The sequence below is a fragment of the Caretta caretta genome, chromosome 4, assembly GCF_965140235.1.
Source record: "Caretta caretta isolate rCarCar2 chromosome 4, rCarCar1.hap1, whole genome shotgun sequence".
NCBI classification, from domain to species: domain Eukaryota; kingdom Metazoa; phylum Chordata; order Testudines; family Cheloniidae; genus Caretta; species Caretta caretta.
Window position 1 is genome coordinate 95,638,946 of NC_134209.1, and position 17,574 is coordinate 95,656,519.

The window sequence follows — 17,574 nt, forward strand, 5'->3', positions numbered from 1 at the left end:
TGCTATAGACCCTGCTTTGTTGTAGACCCTAGACTCTGGCTTCTGTCACTGCTTTGTCTCTGACTTTGCTATTTGCCTGCTGTCTGTAAGCTGGTGCATGACCCTTACTTCCTGGTATCCTGACCCAGCTTGATCCTGATCCTGCTACAGAGAAACAAAAAAGCATGAGGACCAAGAACTTTATGATAATGGTCTTCCTGGACATTGAAAAAGCTTTTGACAAGCTATGGAGGGAAGTTTATAAACTAAACACACTTGAGTAAAAGAGACAGTATTTCAGTGGATAAGGGACTTTTTAAGTGACAGAACTATACAAATTAAAGTTGGAACAGCTTTATCAAAAATGTACAGACTTACAGATACAACTCCACAAGGCTGTATTATCAGCCCACTTTATTTTCTGTTATGATGTATGACTTCCTGGAAAGTGTGCAAATGGGAGTAGGTTCTTCCCTTTTTCCAGACAACTATGCTATATGGATTAAACATAAAAGACTTAAAGTAGCCATGGAAAAGACAAATCCGGTACTCCAGAGGATTTCCAAGTGGTGAAATGATTGGGGATTTGAATTCTCACTTGTAAAAACTAAGGAAATGCTTTTAACTAGAAAGAAAATTAGGGAAGAATAGGATTTATGGTGGAAAAAAATCAGATCATTCAAAAGTTTATGTACCTAAGAATAGTGTTTTGATAATAAATTAACTTGGAAAGATCACATAGATAATACCATGTAAAAGTAGGATCAATTTACAGGTGTAGCTCAAAGCAAATGGGGTACAGAAAAGAAGGTATTGATGATGTTCAGAGCATTGATAAGAACAGTTTCAGACTACAGATGCCAAGCTTTTGGTTTAGCCTCAAAAACAATTCTTAAAAACTTGGAACTACTCCATGCCCAAGATCTGTGATTGACACATGGTGTAATGTGACACCAATGTGTGTGCTGCAAATAGTCACTGGAGAGCACCTGTCATAAATATAAAGGGAAGGGTAAACCCCTTTAAAATCCCTCCTGGCCAGTGAAAAAAATCCTCTCACCTGTAAAGGGTTAAGAAGCTAAAGGTAACCTCGCTGGCACCTGACCAAAATGACCAATGAGGAGACAAGATACTTTCAAAAGCAGGGAGGAGGGAGAGAAACAAAGGGTCTGTGTGTCTGTCTATATTCTGTCTTTGCCGGGGATAGACCAGGAATGGAGTCTTAGAACTTTTAGTAAGTAATCTAGCTAGGTATGTGTTAGATTATGATTTCTTTAAATGGCTGAGAAAAGAATTGTGCTGAATAGAATGACTATTTCTGTCTGTGTATCTTTTTTGTAACTTAAGGTTTTGCCTAGAGGGGTTCTTTATGCTTTGAATCTAATTACCCTGTAAGGTATCTACCATCCTGATTTTACAGGGGGGATTTCTTTATTTCTATTTACTTCTATTTCTATTAAAAGTCTTCTTGTAAGAAAACTGAATGCTTTTTCATTGTTCTCAGATCCAAGGGTTTGGGTCTGTGGTCACCTATGCAAATTGGTGAGGCTTTTTATCCAACATTTCCCAGGAAAGGGGGGGTGCAAGTGTTGGGAGGATTGTTCATTGTTCTTAAGATCCAAGGGTCTGGGTCTGTAGTCACCTAGGCAAATTGGTGAGGCTTTTTACCAAACCTTGTCCAGGAAGTGGGGTGCAAGGTTTTGGGAAGTATTTTGGGGGGAAAGACGTTTCCAAACAGCTCTTCCCCAGTAACCAGTATTTGTTTGGTGGTGGTAGCGGCCAATCCAAGGACAAAGGGTGGAATATTTTGTACCTTGGGGAAGTTTTGACCTAAGCTGGTAAAGAGAAGCTTAGGAGGTTTTTCATGCAGGTCCCCACATCTGTACCCTAGCGTTCAGAGTAGGGGAGGAACCTTGACATGGTGGCAGCGGTGGGATTAACCTGAAATCATTTTGAGGTCAATTTGAGATTTTTTGAACTAGAAATACAGATTTAAAAAAAAAAAAGGAGTACAAGTACTCCTTTTCTTTTTGCGAATACAGACTAACACGGCTGTTCCTCTGAAACCTGTCAGATTTTAAAAAGGAATTTTTTTTTCCTTTGGAGCTGCTGGAAAAGCAGCTTGTTTTCTCTCTGCTTTGGAGCCAGAGCTGAGACAAAAGGGGATTATCTTTGTGAATTGCAGGTTTTCTTTGCCTGGAGGCAAGGTACTTAACTCCTGCAGGGAAATTCACAGTCTTCCAACCCAGAGTTTTTCTTTCCCTAAAAGTAAATGGTGTGTGTGGGGGGGTGTTCTACCCATTTGCCTGGAGACAAAAGTGGCAGGGTTTTTTTTTAGGATTTTGATTTTTTTGTTTTACAAGGAGCACAGGTTTGAAAAGGAATTTTTTTTCCTTTAGGCTGCTGGTAAGCAGGTTTCCAAGTAGTTGGAGGTTTTTTGCTTTGATTTGGGCCCAGAGCAGAGACAAGGGAATTGTCTTTTTCTGTAGGCTGACAATCACTATCAGAGAATAGGTATTCTATTCCAGCACAGCAAAATTTTACAGCCCAGTTTTGTTTGTTTATTTCTAAACCTCGGGTGTAAAGTTAGTTAAAAACAGAGAGGTAAAGATGTCAGACACCAAGGCACTACACAAATTGGAGTTAGCCAAACTGGAGACAATGAAAGCAACCGAAAAAGCTCTAGAAGCTGCTCACAGGAGAGAAATGGAGGCAAAGGAGAAAGAAAGGGAGGCAGCGAAAGAGGCAGAACAACACCAAGCGGCTGCTCACAGGAGAGCTATGGAAGCAAGGGACAAAGAAATGGAGGCAAGGGCCAAAGAACTGGAGGAGAAGGAAAAAGAGAGGAAACATGTGGAGGAGATGGAGAAGATAAAGGCTCAGCGGAATATCCCAACAAACCCTAGCAGTTCTTCTCCAAGTACCACTTCCCATCCCAGAAAGTTCCCCACCTACAAGGCAGGTGATGATACTGAGGCCTTCTTAGAAAACTTTGAAAGGGCCTGCCTTGGGTACAGCATCTCTACCGACCAATACATGGTAGAGCTGAGGCCACAGCTCAGTGGACCCTTAGCTGAGGTGGCAGCTGAAATGCCTAAAGAACACATGAACAAGTATGAACTGTTTAAATCCAAGGCGAGAGTCATAATGGGGGATAACACCCGAGCATTCTCGTCGCAGGTTCAGAGCCCTAAGGTGGAAACCAGACATGTCATTTACCTGACATGCCTACCACGTTGTGAAACATTGGGATGCCTGGATATCAGGAGCAAGTGGTGAGTCTCCAGTAAATTTGCCCTTCCTAATGCAAATGGAACAATTCTTAGAGGTTGTTCCTGAGGAAATAGAAAGATACATCCTAGACGGGAAACCCAAAACTGTAATTGAGGCAGGAGAAATTGGAGCCAGATGGGTGGAGGTGGCAGAGAAGAAGAAAACTGGTCGCAGTTGGAGCGGAGACCAGAAGGGACAACCCCAGACCACACCCTATCACTGGGGGCCGCCCAAAGTCCCACATACCTCCCAAAGAACCCTCCAGACCCCTTATCGTCCCACCACCACTTTCTCCAGCAACCCACCTCGCCCCAGTGACCCGTCAGCTGGACGATGTTTTAAATGTAACGAGCTGGGGCATGTAAAGGCCAACTGCCCCAAGAACCCCAACAGATTACAGTTCATTGCACCGGAATCACACCAGAGGTCCGCAGGCCCAGATACCTCCCAGATACCCTTGGAGCGGAGGGAAACTGTGAGTGTGGGCGGGAAGAAGGTCACCGTGTGGAGGGACACCGGAGCACAAGTGTCAGCTATCCATGCTTCCTTAGTGGACCCCAATTTAATCAACCCGGAGATCCAAGTGACGATTCAACCCTTCAAGTCCAACTCTTTCGATTTGCCTACAGCCAAGTTGCCTGTCCAGTACAAGAGCTGGTCAGGAACGTGGACTTTTGCAGTCTATGATGATTATCCCATCCCCATGCTGTTGGGGGAAGACTTGGCCAATCATGTGAAGCAGGCCAAGAGGGTGGGAACGGTCACCCGCAGCCAGGCTAAACAAGCCGTGAGGCCTAGCTCTGTTCCGGAAACTTCTATCAGGACCCAGTCAGAGGTGATGGACCCGGACCCCAGGCCAATGTCTGCAACAGCAGTAATGGATCCAATCCCAGAGACCCAGACGGAACCAATCCCAGAACCGGAGCAGCCGAACAACCAACACCAGACCCATGGCCAGCACTGAATCCAGTACTTGCAACCTCAACACCAGAGGGCCCCACCGAACCTGAACTGGCAGCTGCCGATAACCCTACACAAGAGGCTCAGCCGGAGCCTGAATCCCAACATAGTGCACCAGCGGAGAGCGGTTCACAGTCAACAGAAACAGCTCCATCCCCTATATCGCTTCCAGAGGGACCAAGCCTAGGTCCACAATCCAATGAGAAACTGATGTCTCCAGCATCAAGGGAACAGTTCCAGACCGAACAGAAAGCAGATGAAAGCCTCCAGAGAGCTTGGACGGCGGCACGGAGCAACCCACCGCCTCTCAGCTCTTCTAATCGATCCAGGTTTGTTGTAGAAAGAGGACTTTTATACAAGGAAACTCTTTCTGGTGGACACCAGGAAGACTGGCATCCTCAGAGACAGTTGGTAGTTCCAACTAAATACCGGGCCAAGCTCTTGAGCTTAGCCCACGATCACCCTAGTGGCCATGCTGGGGTGAACAGGACCAAAGACTGTTTGGGGGGGTCATTCCACTGGGAGGGAATGGGCAAGAATGTTTCTACCTATGTCCGGTCTTGTGAGGTGTGCCAAAGAGTGGGAAAACCCCAAGACCAGGTCAAAGCCCCTCTCCAGCCACTCCCCATCATTGAAGTTCCATTTCAGCGAGTAGCTGTGGATATTCTGGGTCCTTTTCCGAAAAAGACACCCAGAGGAAAGCAGTACATACTGACTTTCATGGATTTTGCCACCCGATGGCCGGAAGCAGTAGCTCTAAGCAACACCAGGGCTAAAAGTATGTGCAAGACACTAGCAGACATTTTTGCCAGGGTAGGTTGGCCCTCCGACATCCTCACAGATGCAGGGACTAATTTCCTGGCAGGAACTATGGAAAACCTTTGGGAAGCTCATGGGGTAAATCACTTGGTTGCCACTCCTTACCACCATCAAACAAATGGCATGGTGGAGAAGTTTAATGGAACTTTGGGGGCCATGATACGTAAATTCGTAAATGAGCACTCCAATGATTGGGACCTAGTGTTGCAGCAGTTGCTCTTTGCCTACAGAGCTGTACCACACCCCAGTTTAGGGTTTTCCCCATTTGAACTTGTATATGGCCGTGAGGTTAAGGGGCCATTGCAGTTGGTGAAGCAGCAATGGGAGGGATTTACACCTTCTCCAGGAACTAACATTCTGGACTTTGTAACCAACCTACAAAACACCCTCCGAACCTCTTTAGCCCTTGTTAAAGAAAACTTACAGGATGCTCAAAAAGAGCAAAAAGCCTGGAATGATAAACATGCCAGAGAGCGTTCCTTCAAAGTAGGAGACCAGGTCATGGTCTTAAAGGCGCTCCAGGCCCATAAAATGGAAGCATCGTGGGAAGGGCCATTCATGGTCCAGGAGCGCCTGGGAGCTGTTAATTATCTCATAGCATTCCCCACCTCCAACCGGAAGCCTAAGGTGTACCATATTAATTCTCTAAAGCCCTTTTATTCCAGAGAATTAAAGGTTTGTCAGTTTACAGCCCAGGGAGGAGACGACGTTGAGTGGCCCGAAGGTGTCTACTACGAAGGGAAATGTGCTGGTGGTGTGGAAGAGGTGAACCTCTCCATGACCTTTGGGCGTATGCAGCGACAGCAGATCAAGGAGCTGTGCGCTAGCTACGCGCCAACGTTCTCAGCCACCCCAGGACTGACTGAACGGGCATACCACTCCATTGACACAGGTAATGCTCACCCAATTAGAGTCCAACCTTACCAGGTGTCTCCTCAAGCTAAAACTGCTATAAAACGGGAGATCCAGGATATGTTACAGATGGGTGTAATCCGCCCCTCTGGCAGTGCATGGGCATCTCCAGTGGTTCTAGTTCCCAAACCAGATGGAGAGATACGTTTTTGCGTGGACTACTGTAAGCTAAATGCTGTAACTCGCCCAGACAACTATCCAATGCCACGCACAGATGAACTATTAGAGAAACTGGGACGGGCCCAGTTCATCTCTACCTTGGACTTAACCAAGGGGTACTGGCAGGTACCGCTAGATGAATCTGCCAAGGAAAGGTCAACCTTCACCACCCATCTCGGGCTGTATGAATTTAATGTACTCCCTTTTGGGCTGCGAAATGCACCCGCCACCTTCCAAAGACTTGTAGATGGTCTCCTAGTGGGATTAGAAGAATATGCAGTCACCTACCTTGATGATGTGGCCATATTTTCGGATTCCTGGGCAGACCACCTGGAACATCTACAAAAAGTCCTTGAGCGCATAAGGGAGGCAGGACTAACTATTAAGGCTAAGAAGTGTCAAATAGGCCTAAACAGAGTGACTTACCTTGGACACCAGGTGGGTCAAGGAACTATCAGCCCCCTACAGGCCAAAGTGGATGCTATCCAAAAGTGGCCTGTCCCAAAGTCAAAGAAACAGGTTCAATCCTTCTTAGGCTTGGCCGGTTATTACAGACGATTTGTACCGCAATACAGCCAAATCGCCGTCCCACTGACAGACCTAACCAAACAGAAACAGCCAAATTCTGTTCAGTGGACCGAAAAGTGTCAGAAGGCCTTTAACAAGCTTAAAGTGACACTCATGTCTGACTCTGTACTAAGGGCCCCAGACTTTGACAAACCGTTCCTAGTAGCCACAGATGCGTCCGAGCAGTTTTAATGCAGAAAGGACCTGATCAGGAATTCCACCCTGTAGTGTTTCTCAGCAAAAAACAAAAGCAACTGGTAAGTCACTGAAAAAGAATGTTACGCCATTGTCTATGCTCTGGAAAAGCTACGCCCATATGTTTGGGGACGGAGTTTCCACCTGCAAACCGACCATGCTGCACTGAAGTGGCTTCACACCGTCAAAGAAACTAGCAAAAAACTTCTTCGGTGGAGTTTAGCTCTCCAAGATTTTGATTTCGACATCCAACACATCTCAGGAGCTTCTAACAAAGTGGCTGATGCACTGTCCCGTGAAAGTTTCCCAGAATCAACTGGTTAAAATCGTCCTTGAGATGTGGAAAATATTGTTAGTCTTTATGTACTTGGTAGTATATTTAGAGATACATGTGTCTTATTAACTCTGTTTTCCTAGAGCTCCAGGAAAAAATCCCAGCCAGTGTTTCACCCTAGCTGAGATTTGGGGGGCGTGTCATAAATATAAAGGGAAGGGTAAACCCCTTTAAAATCCCTCCTGGCCAGAGAAAAAAATCCTCTCACCTGTAAAGGGTTAAGAAGCTAAAGGTAACCTCACTGGCACCTGACCAAAATGACCAATGAGGAGACAAGATACTTTCAAAAGCTGGAAGGAGGGAGAGAAACAAAGGGTCTCTGTCTGTCTATATGCTGGTTTCTGCCGGGGATAGACCAGGAATGGAGTCTTAGAACTTTTAGTAAGTAATCTAGCTAGGTATGTGTTAGATTATGATTTCTTTAAATGGCTGAGAAAAGAATTGTGCTGAATAGAATAACTATTTCTGTCTGTGTATCTTTTTTGTAACTTGAGGTTTTGCCTAGAGGGGTTCTCTATGCTTTGAATCTAATTACCCTGTAAGGTATCTACCATACTGATTTTATAGAGGGGATTTCTTTATTTCTATTTACTTCTATTTCTATTAAAAGTCTTCTTGTAAGAAACCTGAATGCTTTTTCATTGTTCTCAGATCCAAGGGTTTGGGTCTGTGGTCACCTATGCAAATTGGTGAGGCTTTTTATCCAACATTTCCCAGGAAAGGGGGGTGCAAGTGTTGGGAGGATTGTTCATTGTTCTTAAGATCCAAGGGTCTGGGTCTGTAGTCACCTAGGCAAATTGGTGAGGCTTTTTACCAAACCTTGTCCAGGAAGTGGGGTGCAAGGTTTTGGGAAGTATTTTGGGGGGAAAGACGTTTCCAAACAGCTCTTCCCCAGTAACCAGTATTTGTTTGGTGGTGGTAGCGGCCAATTCAAGGACAAAGGGTGGAATATTTTGTACCTTGGGGAAGTTTTGACCTAAGCTGGTAAAGAGAAGCTTAGGAGGTTTTTCATGCAGGTCCCCACATCTGTACCCTAGCGTTCAGAGTGGGGGAGGAACCTTGACAGCACCTATAAAATTATGACGCTAGTAGATCTAATCTTTTGGGCAAAGATAAAAGGAAATCTTGAAAATAAAAGAACATAAAAGATTTATGAGGATTGCTAGGAACTTAGTAGACAAAAGTAGTATGAGGAAGTCTTTGACAATCCATGTATCAGGCCAAAAAATGGGTAAAGGAATTTTATCGAAAGAAAAATCGAGAGAACTAAAATATTTTAATAATGGAAAATCAAACTACAGCTGGACAATAATTCACCCATATGTGGATATGGAACTGTATGGAAAAAACTGAGGGAAAGAAAAACCACACATTATGACTAAGGCTGCGATTCCGTGACTTTCTGTGACTTCTGCAGCAGCTGGTGCTGGCTTAGGGGTTACCCCCTGAGGTCAGGAGCAAAAGTTTGGGTGTGTGGGAGGGAACTTGGGGCAAGGAGTTTGGGGGTGCTGAGGGGTACTTACCTTGGGGTGGGCAGCTCCCCGGCTCCAACTGGCATGGCTCTGCAGCTCCTAGGTGGCAGAGGGGCCAGGGGGCTCCGTGTGCTGCCTGCATTTGCAGTCCCTGCCCCGACAGCTCCCATTGGCTGCAGCGGGAGCAGCACGCTGAGCCCCTGACGCCTCGACTGCCTAGGAGCTACAGGGACACGCAGAGCCGGGTAGAGAGACACCTTGCCCCCCAGCACCAGTGGGGGTCCCGGGCCATGCGCTGCTGCCCCCCCCTGCACCAGTCCCCCCCCCCCAAAGTTTTAGTTAGGGATATATAGTAAAAGTCATGGACAAATCATGGGCCGTGAATTTTTGTTTACTGCTCGTGACCTGTCCATGACTTTTACTAAAAATATCCGTGACTAAAACGTAGCCTTAATTATGACCAATTAAATTTTTGAATTTATTTGTGAAAAACTGGGCCTGCTTTGCCAAATCTATACAGACAGATCAAAAGATGATAGCACGGGTAGAGCGGGAACAGCCTTCTGTGTTCCTAGTCAGAATCCAGAAATCTAAAAGGCTGTTGAATTATGTGACTGTTCTGATGGCTGAACTAATGGGGATAATTGTGGCAGTAAACCTGTGTTGGCACTAACCTGGATAAGAGATGTGCATCCGGCTGCAGCTGTAATTTTAACTGATTCCTTCTCAAGCATAATGGTAATCAGAACAAGGACTTCAGAAAGCAGAAATGACATAAGTGAAATAACGTTCCTAACTATGGAAGAAATGTGAGCAGGTATCCATAACAACAGCACGGATTCCGGTTATATTGGAATACCTGAAATGAGATGGCTGACAAAACAGCAAAACATGCTCTACAAAATGAGGAGGTGGATATTAAGATACCTTTAAGCACATAAGAATTTAGAAGTGTGGTCACGAAGGAGCCTGCAAAGGAATGGCAAGAACTATGGACAGGTGATGGTGGGAAAGGACAAACTTTCTGTGATGTAGGCTCAAATTGAAGATAATACTGTACTCCCCCGCCATGCTAGAAAAAGTGAAGTAGTCATTTTTAGAGTGTTCGATCATTGTGCCTTAAATGATAAGTTAAACCTATTAAAAAAGACAAAGTGTGCACAACCAAATAAACGGTGGATCATGTTCTATGGCAGTGTAGTGGGCAATATTTTATGGAAAGAAAGTCTCTATATGAAAACTTGACTTGGCTTGGAATCAAAGATTTTTCCCTAAAGGGACCAGTGAGAATGCCAGAGAAATGTAACAGTTATTCCCCACCCTCCCCATGCAAAAAAAAATCTTTGCTGCATTTTCTTAAGGATACTAGAATGAGTGAAAGGATATTTTAAAAAACAAAAACAAACTTTGGCTTAAAAATGACGAAGATAGTGATGGTCAACTCGTATGATGAGGCTGCTGGGCCAAAAACCAAACAAAAAATAAATGGGGGAGAGAGAGACTATAGGAAGTAGGTTGCATCTTGTGGTAGTCCTTAGAGTAGGGAGAGAGATGGAAGAGGAAAGGCAACTGGGTGTCTGTTGAAACGTGACCCATAAATCCCTCAATGCCAGCTGACAAGGGGGTTACCAGAATATCCTGATACTGGTATGTACATTCTAGTTCACTAAAGAATATCATGTGAGCTCTTAAATGAAAGCCAGGATCACACTGGTTGTTAATATCATTGTAAAATGTATGTACAGATACTGTGTAAGGAGTTATCTGTGCATACTAAAACATGTTCCGAAAGTCTGCATTGAGGCAGAGTTGAAAAACAGGTTTCTGCTAGACAAAGGATGTTTATTCACCTGTCCTCTCAGTCAGTGTTTAAATTAAGCACTGTCGGCCAACACAATGGAATCTCCATTTACATACAAAGTTGACGGGAGGAGCACACTGGAGAATGAGCTATGTGAGGTCATTCTGACTCAGAGATACAAACAGCCAACTTTGGAGAATATAAGGAGAAGGCAAGGGAGACACCCCTTTAACCTGCACCTAGGATGTAATTGGGCAGTGTGATTACATTCCTGAAGATGGGATTACAACCAACTTTGGTTGAAACACTGCAGCCTCCCCAAACTTCAAGAAAGTGTGTTTTGTTAACTCTCTGGTACATTGGGCAAACTAATTCTAGCCATGGAAGATTAATGATCAGGGAAGGATTAGTATACTTACAAACATGAAGCTGTGGAGTGGTCAATAGGACACTTCTGGTTATATTCTACCATTAAAGACAATGTTCAGTAATTGATTAAAAAAATAAAATTAGGTCAGCTGTGTAAGAACAAATAAAACCCATGACCTTGCAGTAAGATCCCAATAATCTATATACAAATGGAGCTTATACAGAAACAAGGATCAGCCTCTCTGAACTACAACTTATATAGACCATACTTTTAGTCCTTAGGGCCTGGCTAAATCCTAGGTGTTTCATGCCATAAGGAAGCTAGGAGGAGGGAATGTTTCTAGCTACAGTGGGAGGGCTGGGTTGGGACTATTGGGAAGAGCCACTTCAGATCCAACCTGTCGCCACCCCACTTGGAACCCTCTCCAGCCTCCCTCAGCTACTCGTTTCGGCTAAGAACCAGCATGGCACCTCTGGTGCATGTCTAGAGGTCAGGCCAGAGAAGGGAAGAACTGGCACAGACACCAAAATGGCTCCATGTGACTGTTGGCCCACTAGAACGTGGGACCTCTTCTGGCATGCAGGGTTCAGAGGTTTGGAAGGGGCTCATTTGTGTTATGGGAAAGAGGGTCAAGAAGCAGGGAGAGAAGCTGAGCCCCTGATGACAGAGGGTGAGAGGAGTGTATTTGCCTCATGAGTGTAGAACCCTCAGGATGTTGCATACTCATCCCCACAGGGTTAAATTGCAGTGCTGTACTCTCCTCTGCCAATGTCTGATTTGATTATTATTTAAAATTCTGACATTCCAGCAGCTTCGTTCAAGGTGACAATGTTGGTACTAGACAGTGTCTGTCCACTTATTGACAGATTGACAGAGCCAGAAGAGTACCCAGAAGTCACCTACTACAGGACAGGCCCAACAAAGAAACTAACAGAACGCCACTAGCCATCACCTTCAGCCCCAACTAAAACCTCTCCAACGCATCATCAAAGATCTACAACCTGTCCTGAAGGACAACCCATCACTCTCACAGATCTTGGGAGACAGGCCAGTCCTTGCCTACAGACAGCCTGAAGCAAATACTCACCAGCAACCTCACACCACACAACAGAACCACGAATCCAGGAACCTATCCTTGCAACAAAGCCCGTTGCCAACTGTGTCCACATATCTATTCAGGGGACACCATCATAGGGCCTAATCACATCAGCCACACTATCAGAGGCTTGTTCATCGGCACATCTACCAATGTGATATATGCCATCATGTGCCAGCAATGCCCCTCTGCCATGTACATTGGTCAAACTGGGCAGTCTCTACGTAAAAGAATAAATGGACACAAAATCAGACGTCAAGAATTATAACATTCAAAAACCAGTTGGAGAACACTTCAATCTGTCTGGTCACTCGATTACAGACCTAAAAGTTGCAATTCTTCAACAAAAAAACTTCAAAAACAGACTCCAGCGAGAGACTGCTGAATTGGAATTAATTTTCAAATTGGATACAATTAGCTTAGGCATGAATAGAGACTGGGAGTGGATGGGTCATTACACAAAGTAAAACTATTTTCCCATGTTTATTTCCCCCCCACCCCCCACTGTTCCTCAGACGTTCTTGTCAACTGCTGGAAATGGCCCACCTTGATTATCACTACAAAAGTGATAATTATTCCCCCCCCACTCTCCTGCTGGTAATAGCTCACCTGAAGTGATCACTCTCGTTACAGTGCGTATGGTAACACCCATTGTTTCATTTTCTCTATGTATATAAATCTCCCCACTGTATTTTCCACTGAATGCCTCCGATGAAGTGAGCTGTAGCTCACGAAAGCTTGTGCTCAAATAAATTTGTTAGTCTCTAAGGTGCCACAAGTACTCCTTTTCTTTTTGTCCACTTATGAGTGATTGAATAAAAACCTTTAAGGCAGTGGTGGGCAACCTGCAGCCTGTCAGGGTAATCCGCTGGTGGGCCGCGAGACAGTTTGTTTACATTGACCAACCACAGGCACGGCTGCCCGCAACTCCCAGTAGCCATGGTTCGCTGTTCCCAGACAATGGGATCTGGGGGAAGTGGCGGCCAGCATGTCCCTGTGGCCCCGCCGTTTCCTGCAGCTCCCATTGTCTGGGAATGGAGAACCGTGGCCACTGGGAGCTGTGGGTGACTGCGCCTGCAGATGGTCAATGTAAACAAACTGTCTTGCGGCCCCCCAGCGGATTACCCTGGTGGGCCGCAGGTTGCCCAACACTGCTTTAAGAGTTGAAGCACCCTTCTAAAAAAGATAAAGCTACTAGAATACACAAGTGAGATGAGAATATTCAGTTACAAGCTTTGCATTTTTAAATAACAGCTTAATTAATCCCTTTTTCTTTTCTTCACTGCAGTAGACTGAGAGTTGTCTTTTGAGCATGACCTGTTTCCTGCTCTCACCCAGTGTTTTTTTTTTTTTTACCTTTGCAGCTCAATGCAATGGCAAACAGAGCAGCAGGGAAAGGATATGAGAATGAAGACAATTACTCCAACATCAAGTTTCAGTTCATTGGTATTGAGAACATCCATGTCATGAGGAGTAGTCTGCAAAAAATGCTAGAAGGTAAAACTTTTCTTGATCTCGATATACAGAGAGGTGGCCTAATTCTTCTGTCATGCAGGTGTAAATCCAGAGTAATTTTCTTCGAAGTCAGTTGTATTTCACTTGTAAAACAGGTGAGAGAGGAGAATCAGGCCTATTGATATTGTACAGTGTATATCTCCCTGTTTGCTAAAACACTTGTGCCAAATATCATCATCCAGAGAAGAATGTTCTCTTGATTACAACAGTGTTTTACTTTAAGTGATATTTCACCAATATTACTTTTCTTATGTGGTTTATAACTTGGCTGTTTAAAAAAAACCAACAGTTTGAATTGAGGGGGGAGAAGTGGAATGCCATGGATACAGACTGGAGCCAGGAGGTTGATAAGAGTGTGTTGGCAGTATCTGGGGGGAGCATGGGAAAGAGTTTTACAACAGCGGCTGCAGGGGAGGATGGGCGTGGAGCTGCTTGGTTTGAAGAGCTAGTATCTCCTGGAGTGTGGCTGCCTGGCATTCCATAACCTTTAAGAGCCGCTCCGTGGCTTCATTCTGGCGCACCGCATTCTCCTTTCGGTCCCTCTTCTCACTGTCCTGCCTCTCCTTCAGTTCCTGTTTGTTGGTGGCGGAGTGCATCATAACATCACGCAGAAAGTCCTCCTTAGTTCTTCTTGGCCGCTTTCTAATTCTGCGCAGCTGTTCAGCTGCCAGTAACAAAGAGGGAGGCTGGGCTCCCAAGGTCATCTCTGTGAAGTTTTTAAATGCAACATTTTACAGAAGCAGTGTTGTTTGCAACACAGAGGACACTGATTCAGTGGTTTAAAACACAGCCAATACTCTAACACCTCTCACTAACTGGCTGGCCCCAGGCAAGTACACATGAGCCACAAGACCCACAAAATGGTGACCTGGACCCTGCCATACACTGGGCACATGGCTCTTGGGGAGAGCTAGCACTGTAGGGGGGTGCCTGATAATCATTCCTGTCCCCACACTTTGCTGCTGAGAGTGAGCAGGGAATCAAGGGAGGGTCTTTTCCAAGACTGCGGCTTCCGCCCTTGTCCCTATGTGGCTCGCTTGTGTACAGCAATGGTCTGTGTGTCATTGTCCCCCCTCCCCCCCGTGACGGCACAGTGATGTGGGAAAGTTACCGTTAATGGGGCAAGAGACAAAGCAGCTCTGCCAAAGAACCTGTGGCAGCAGATTGCCCAGCATCTCCATGAGAGTTTCCTGGAGATCTCTGAGGGTGATTCCTGTGAAGTGAGCGAGTCAATCAACAGCCTGTTCCAGCACTCAGACTAGGCATGTGGTGGGAGACAAGCCTGCTTTCTGCAACCCTCCTGCCCCCAACAACTCACTTCAGCAATTCCCAAAATCAAATCCACTTACTAGTGGCCTCCTCTCCTGTTTGCGCTTCTCCAAGATTGAACAGCTGTGACTGGTTAGCCTCCTCCGGGGTAGAAAACAGCTCCTGGTTGCATGCATCTCTGGCCTCCGAGTCATCCCCTGCCTCTGGGTCCCCCTCCCTCTCCACATCCTCATCCAAGATTTCCTCTTCCTGGCTCAGTCCACTTTCGACTGGCCCACAAACCACCTAAGTATCCACAGTGGCCTTTGCAGTGGAAGTGGGGTCGCTGCCAAATATCGCGTCCAGCTCTTTGTAGAACCGGCAGCTCGTGGACTCAGCACCGGAGTGGCAGTTTGCCTCCCGTGCCTTGTGGTAGGCGTTCCGCAGCTCCTTCACACTGCAGTGTGTCCTGGTCATGTGCCCTTTCAGTCATGCATCATGAAATCTGCCCGTAGGTATCATAATTCCTACGGCTGGAGCGCAGCTGGGACTGCACAGCCTCCTCTCCCCAAATGCTGATGAGGTCCTGCAGCTTGGCATTGCTCCAAGCGGGGGATCGCTTAGTGCGTGGAGCAGGCATGGCCACCTGGACACGTCACCAAGCAAACAGGAAGGGGACTTTCAAAATTCCAAAGGAATTTATGGGGTGGGGATGACAGTTGATCACCTGAGGGCAGGGCAGTAGAGTTCAAACCGATGACCACAGAGGCGAGAACAGGCATTGTGGGACACCTCCTGGAGGCCAATCGCAGCGCTGTAATTGACCAGGGTGTCTACATTGGCACCGCGGTGCTGTAGTCCCGGTGCAGAAAGCTGTATGCCTCTCATTGGGGTGTTTTTTTTAGAGCACTGCAACTGCGCAGTTTCTGCACACTAAGTGGCTTGACAGTGTGTGCACCTTGGGAGTTACACCGAGAAAGTTTCTTCACTGCGCAGAAACTTCCAGGTGTAGACAGGGCCTAAGATATTAAACTCTAGAATTAACTATTGCAATAGCATATGTGTTGTGCAAATTACAGACCGCACCTGAATCTTCAGCTAATCAGTTAGCTAAAACCTCTAGAGTAGGTTTTGCCGCAATAGTGCCTTAATATCATAGTGAAATGACAGAAGCATGAATCATGGTAGTGAGATCTGCATCTGAAAGAAAATCACAGCCTCCTGGCCAGATGCAAAGGTAAGAAAAACTCCCTGGGCTGTCCACTTTTAATGGGAAGTGCAGTCACAATTGCTCTCCTTTGTATGGTGCAGCATAGACCCCTGCTGCAAACCAGTCTCAGTTTGTAGACTGATACAGAGTGGTGGGGAGGCCATGATACCCCCCCGCACCACCACCACCACCACCCAGTTTGGACACAGTACATCTCAGGGGAGTTTGGAGGGACTGTAGGCTTTCCTGGCCTGTTAAACATGCTGTCTGATTCGGGGGAGAGTCTCCTTGCACACGGCTCCCCAATTATGCACCCATGTAAACTCGGCCCTAAATGAGTTTGCTGGTTAATCCAATATCTGCAAGGCAATTTATTTTCATACAATACATCAGCTTCTCTACAGGGTATTATTATTAAGTTCCTTAATCTAAGAGTTTTAGGATTAAGGCGCAGTGGATTTCCAGTTAATGGTAATGTATTGTTTGGCTAGAAGTAATGCCAAGTGAAGAAACCTGTCCTTGTATTTGTTCAGCGCAAGTCCATCAAAGATAATATAGTAAAAAAACACCAAGCTGCGTGGGATACTAATGTGCTTTGGCTCTAAAATGATGCAAAAGTTCATCAGATGGGACCATGCCCAAAACCCCTATCAAGCAACATCATTTATTTATTATGTATCTATGGTCTTAACATCTCACACAGTTTGGGAACTAAGCATCACAGCATCTATTTTAAAGAAGACAGTGTGTTGAAGCAGCCTTTTTTTCTTATAATATCCCATCTATAAACCTGGAAAGATTGATAAAAATTAGAAGTTTGAGAGGCCCAGGCCATGATTACAGGTACCAAGATATTTAAGCACATCACCATTATATTGACAGATTTCAGAGTAACAGCCATGTTAGTCTGTATTCGCAAAAAGAAAAGGAGTACTTGTGGCACCTTAGAGACTAACCAATTTATTTGAGCATAAGCTTTCGTGAGCTACAGCTCACGATGAAGTGAGCTGTAGCTCACGAAAGCTTATGCTCAAATAAATTGGTTAGTCTCTAAGGTGCCACAAGTACTCCTTTTTTTTTCACCATTATATTGAATCTTTTACTGAGTCTTATGGCTTTCAGCTCATGAGGACAAGTTAAGTCTGGTTTAAGAGTCAGGAAATCAATTTTAAAACAGTTGAAGATGTTTTATAATATACAAAGATGTACTCTGGAGCCTCTCTCTTCTCCTAGTTACAGTAGCATGCCATCATCTGCTTCTCTTGTTGGCCTTTTTCAATAGGTCTTACCTAAACTGTTTACAAAAAGTAACTCTGATTCAAAAGGAGACAAATAATATTAATATACATTTAATACTAGTTTTAAACCTTTGTATCAATGTGTATTTAGCTTAACCCAGTCCAATCTACAATGTAAATGTTTGTTTTTCTTACTTTCAAGCAAATATTTAGATATTAACACACAAACTGTCTACTGAGTGTGAGACATTGTGGAGCATTTCAGGGAACATAGAAATCTTTTAAAAGAGTAAACTGTGGATGCTGATCGAAAGTGATTTCAGTTCACCATGTGCTGCTGCTGGTTTTAAGTGGGCAGTGTAGAGAAGAAGATACGGAGACACAGAGCACCTGTTTCTGATTTCCCACTGGCATAAAATAGGGGTA

At 45.2% G+C, this 17,574-nt stretch overlaps 1 protein-coding gene across 1 annotated transcript in view; it reads left to right on the forward strand.

The window, feature by feature from the left end:
* The window catches only part of MTMR7 (myotubularin related protein 7), a 96,439-nt gene that overhangs the window by 48,951 nt on the left and 29,914 nt on the right, over positions 1–17,574 (forward strand). Inside the window, exon 7 of the mRNA XM_048848143.2 lies at positions 13,302–13,434. Coding sequence (XP_048704100.2) covers positions 13,302–13,434 — 133 coding nt within the window. The remainder of the gene's footprint in view (positions 1–13,301; positions 13,435–17,574) is intronic.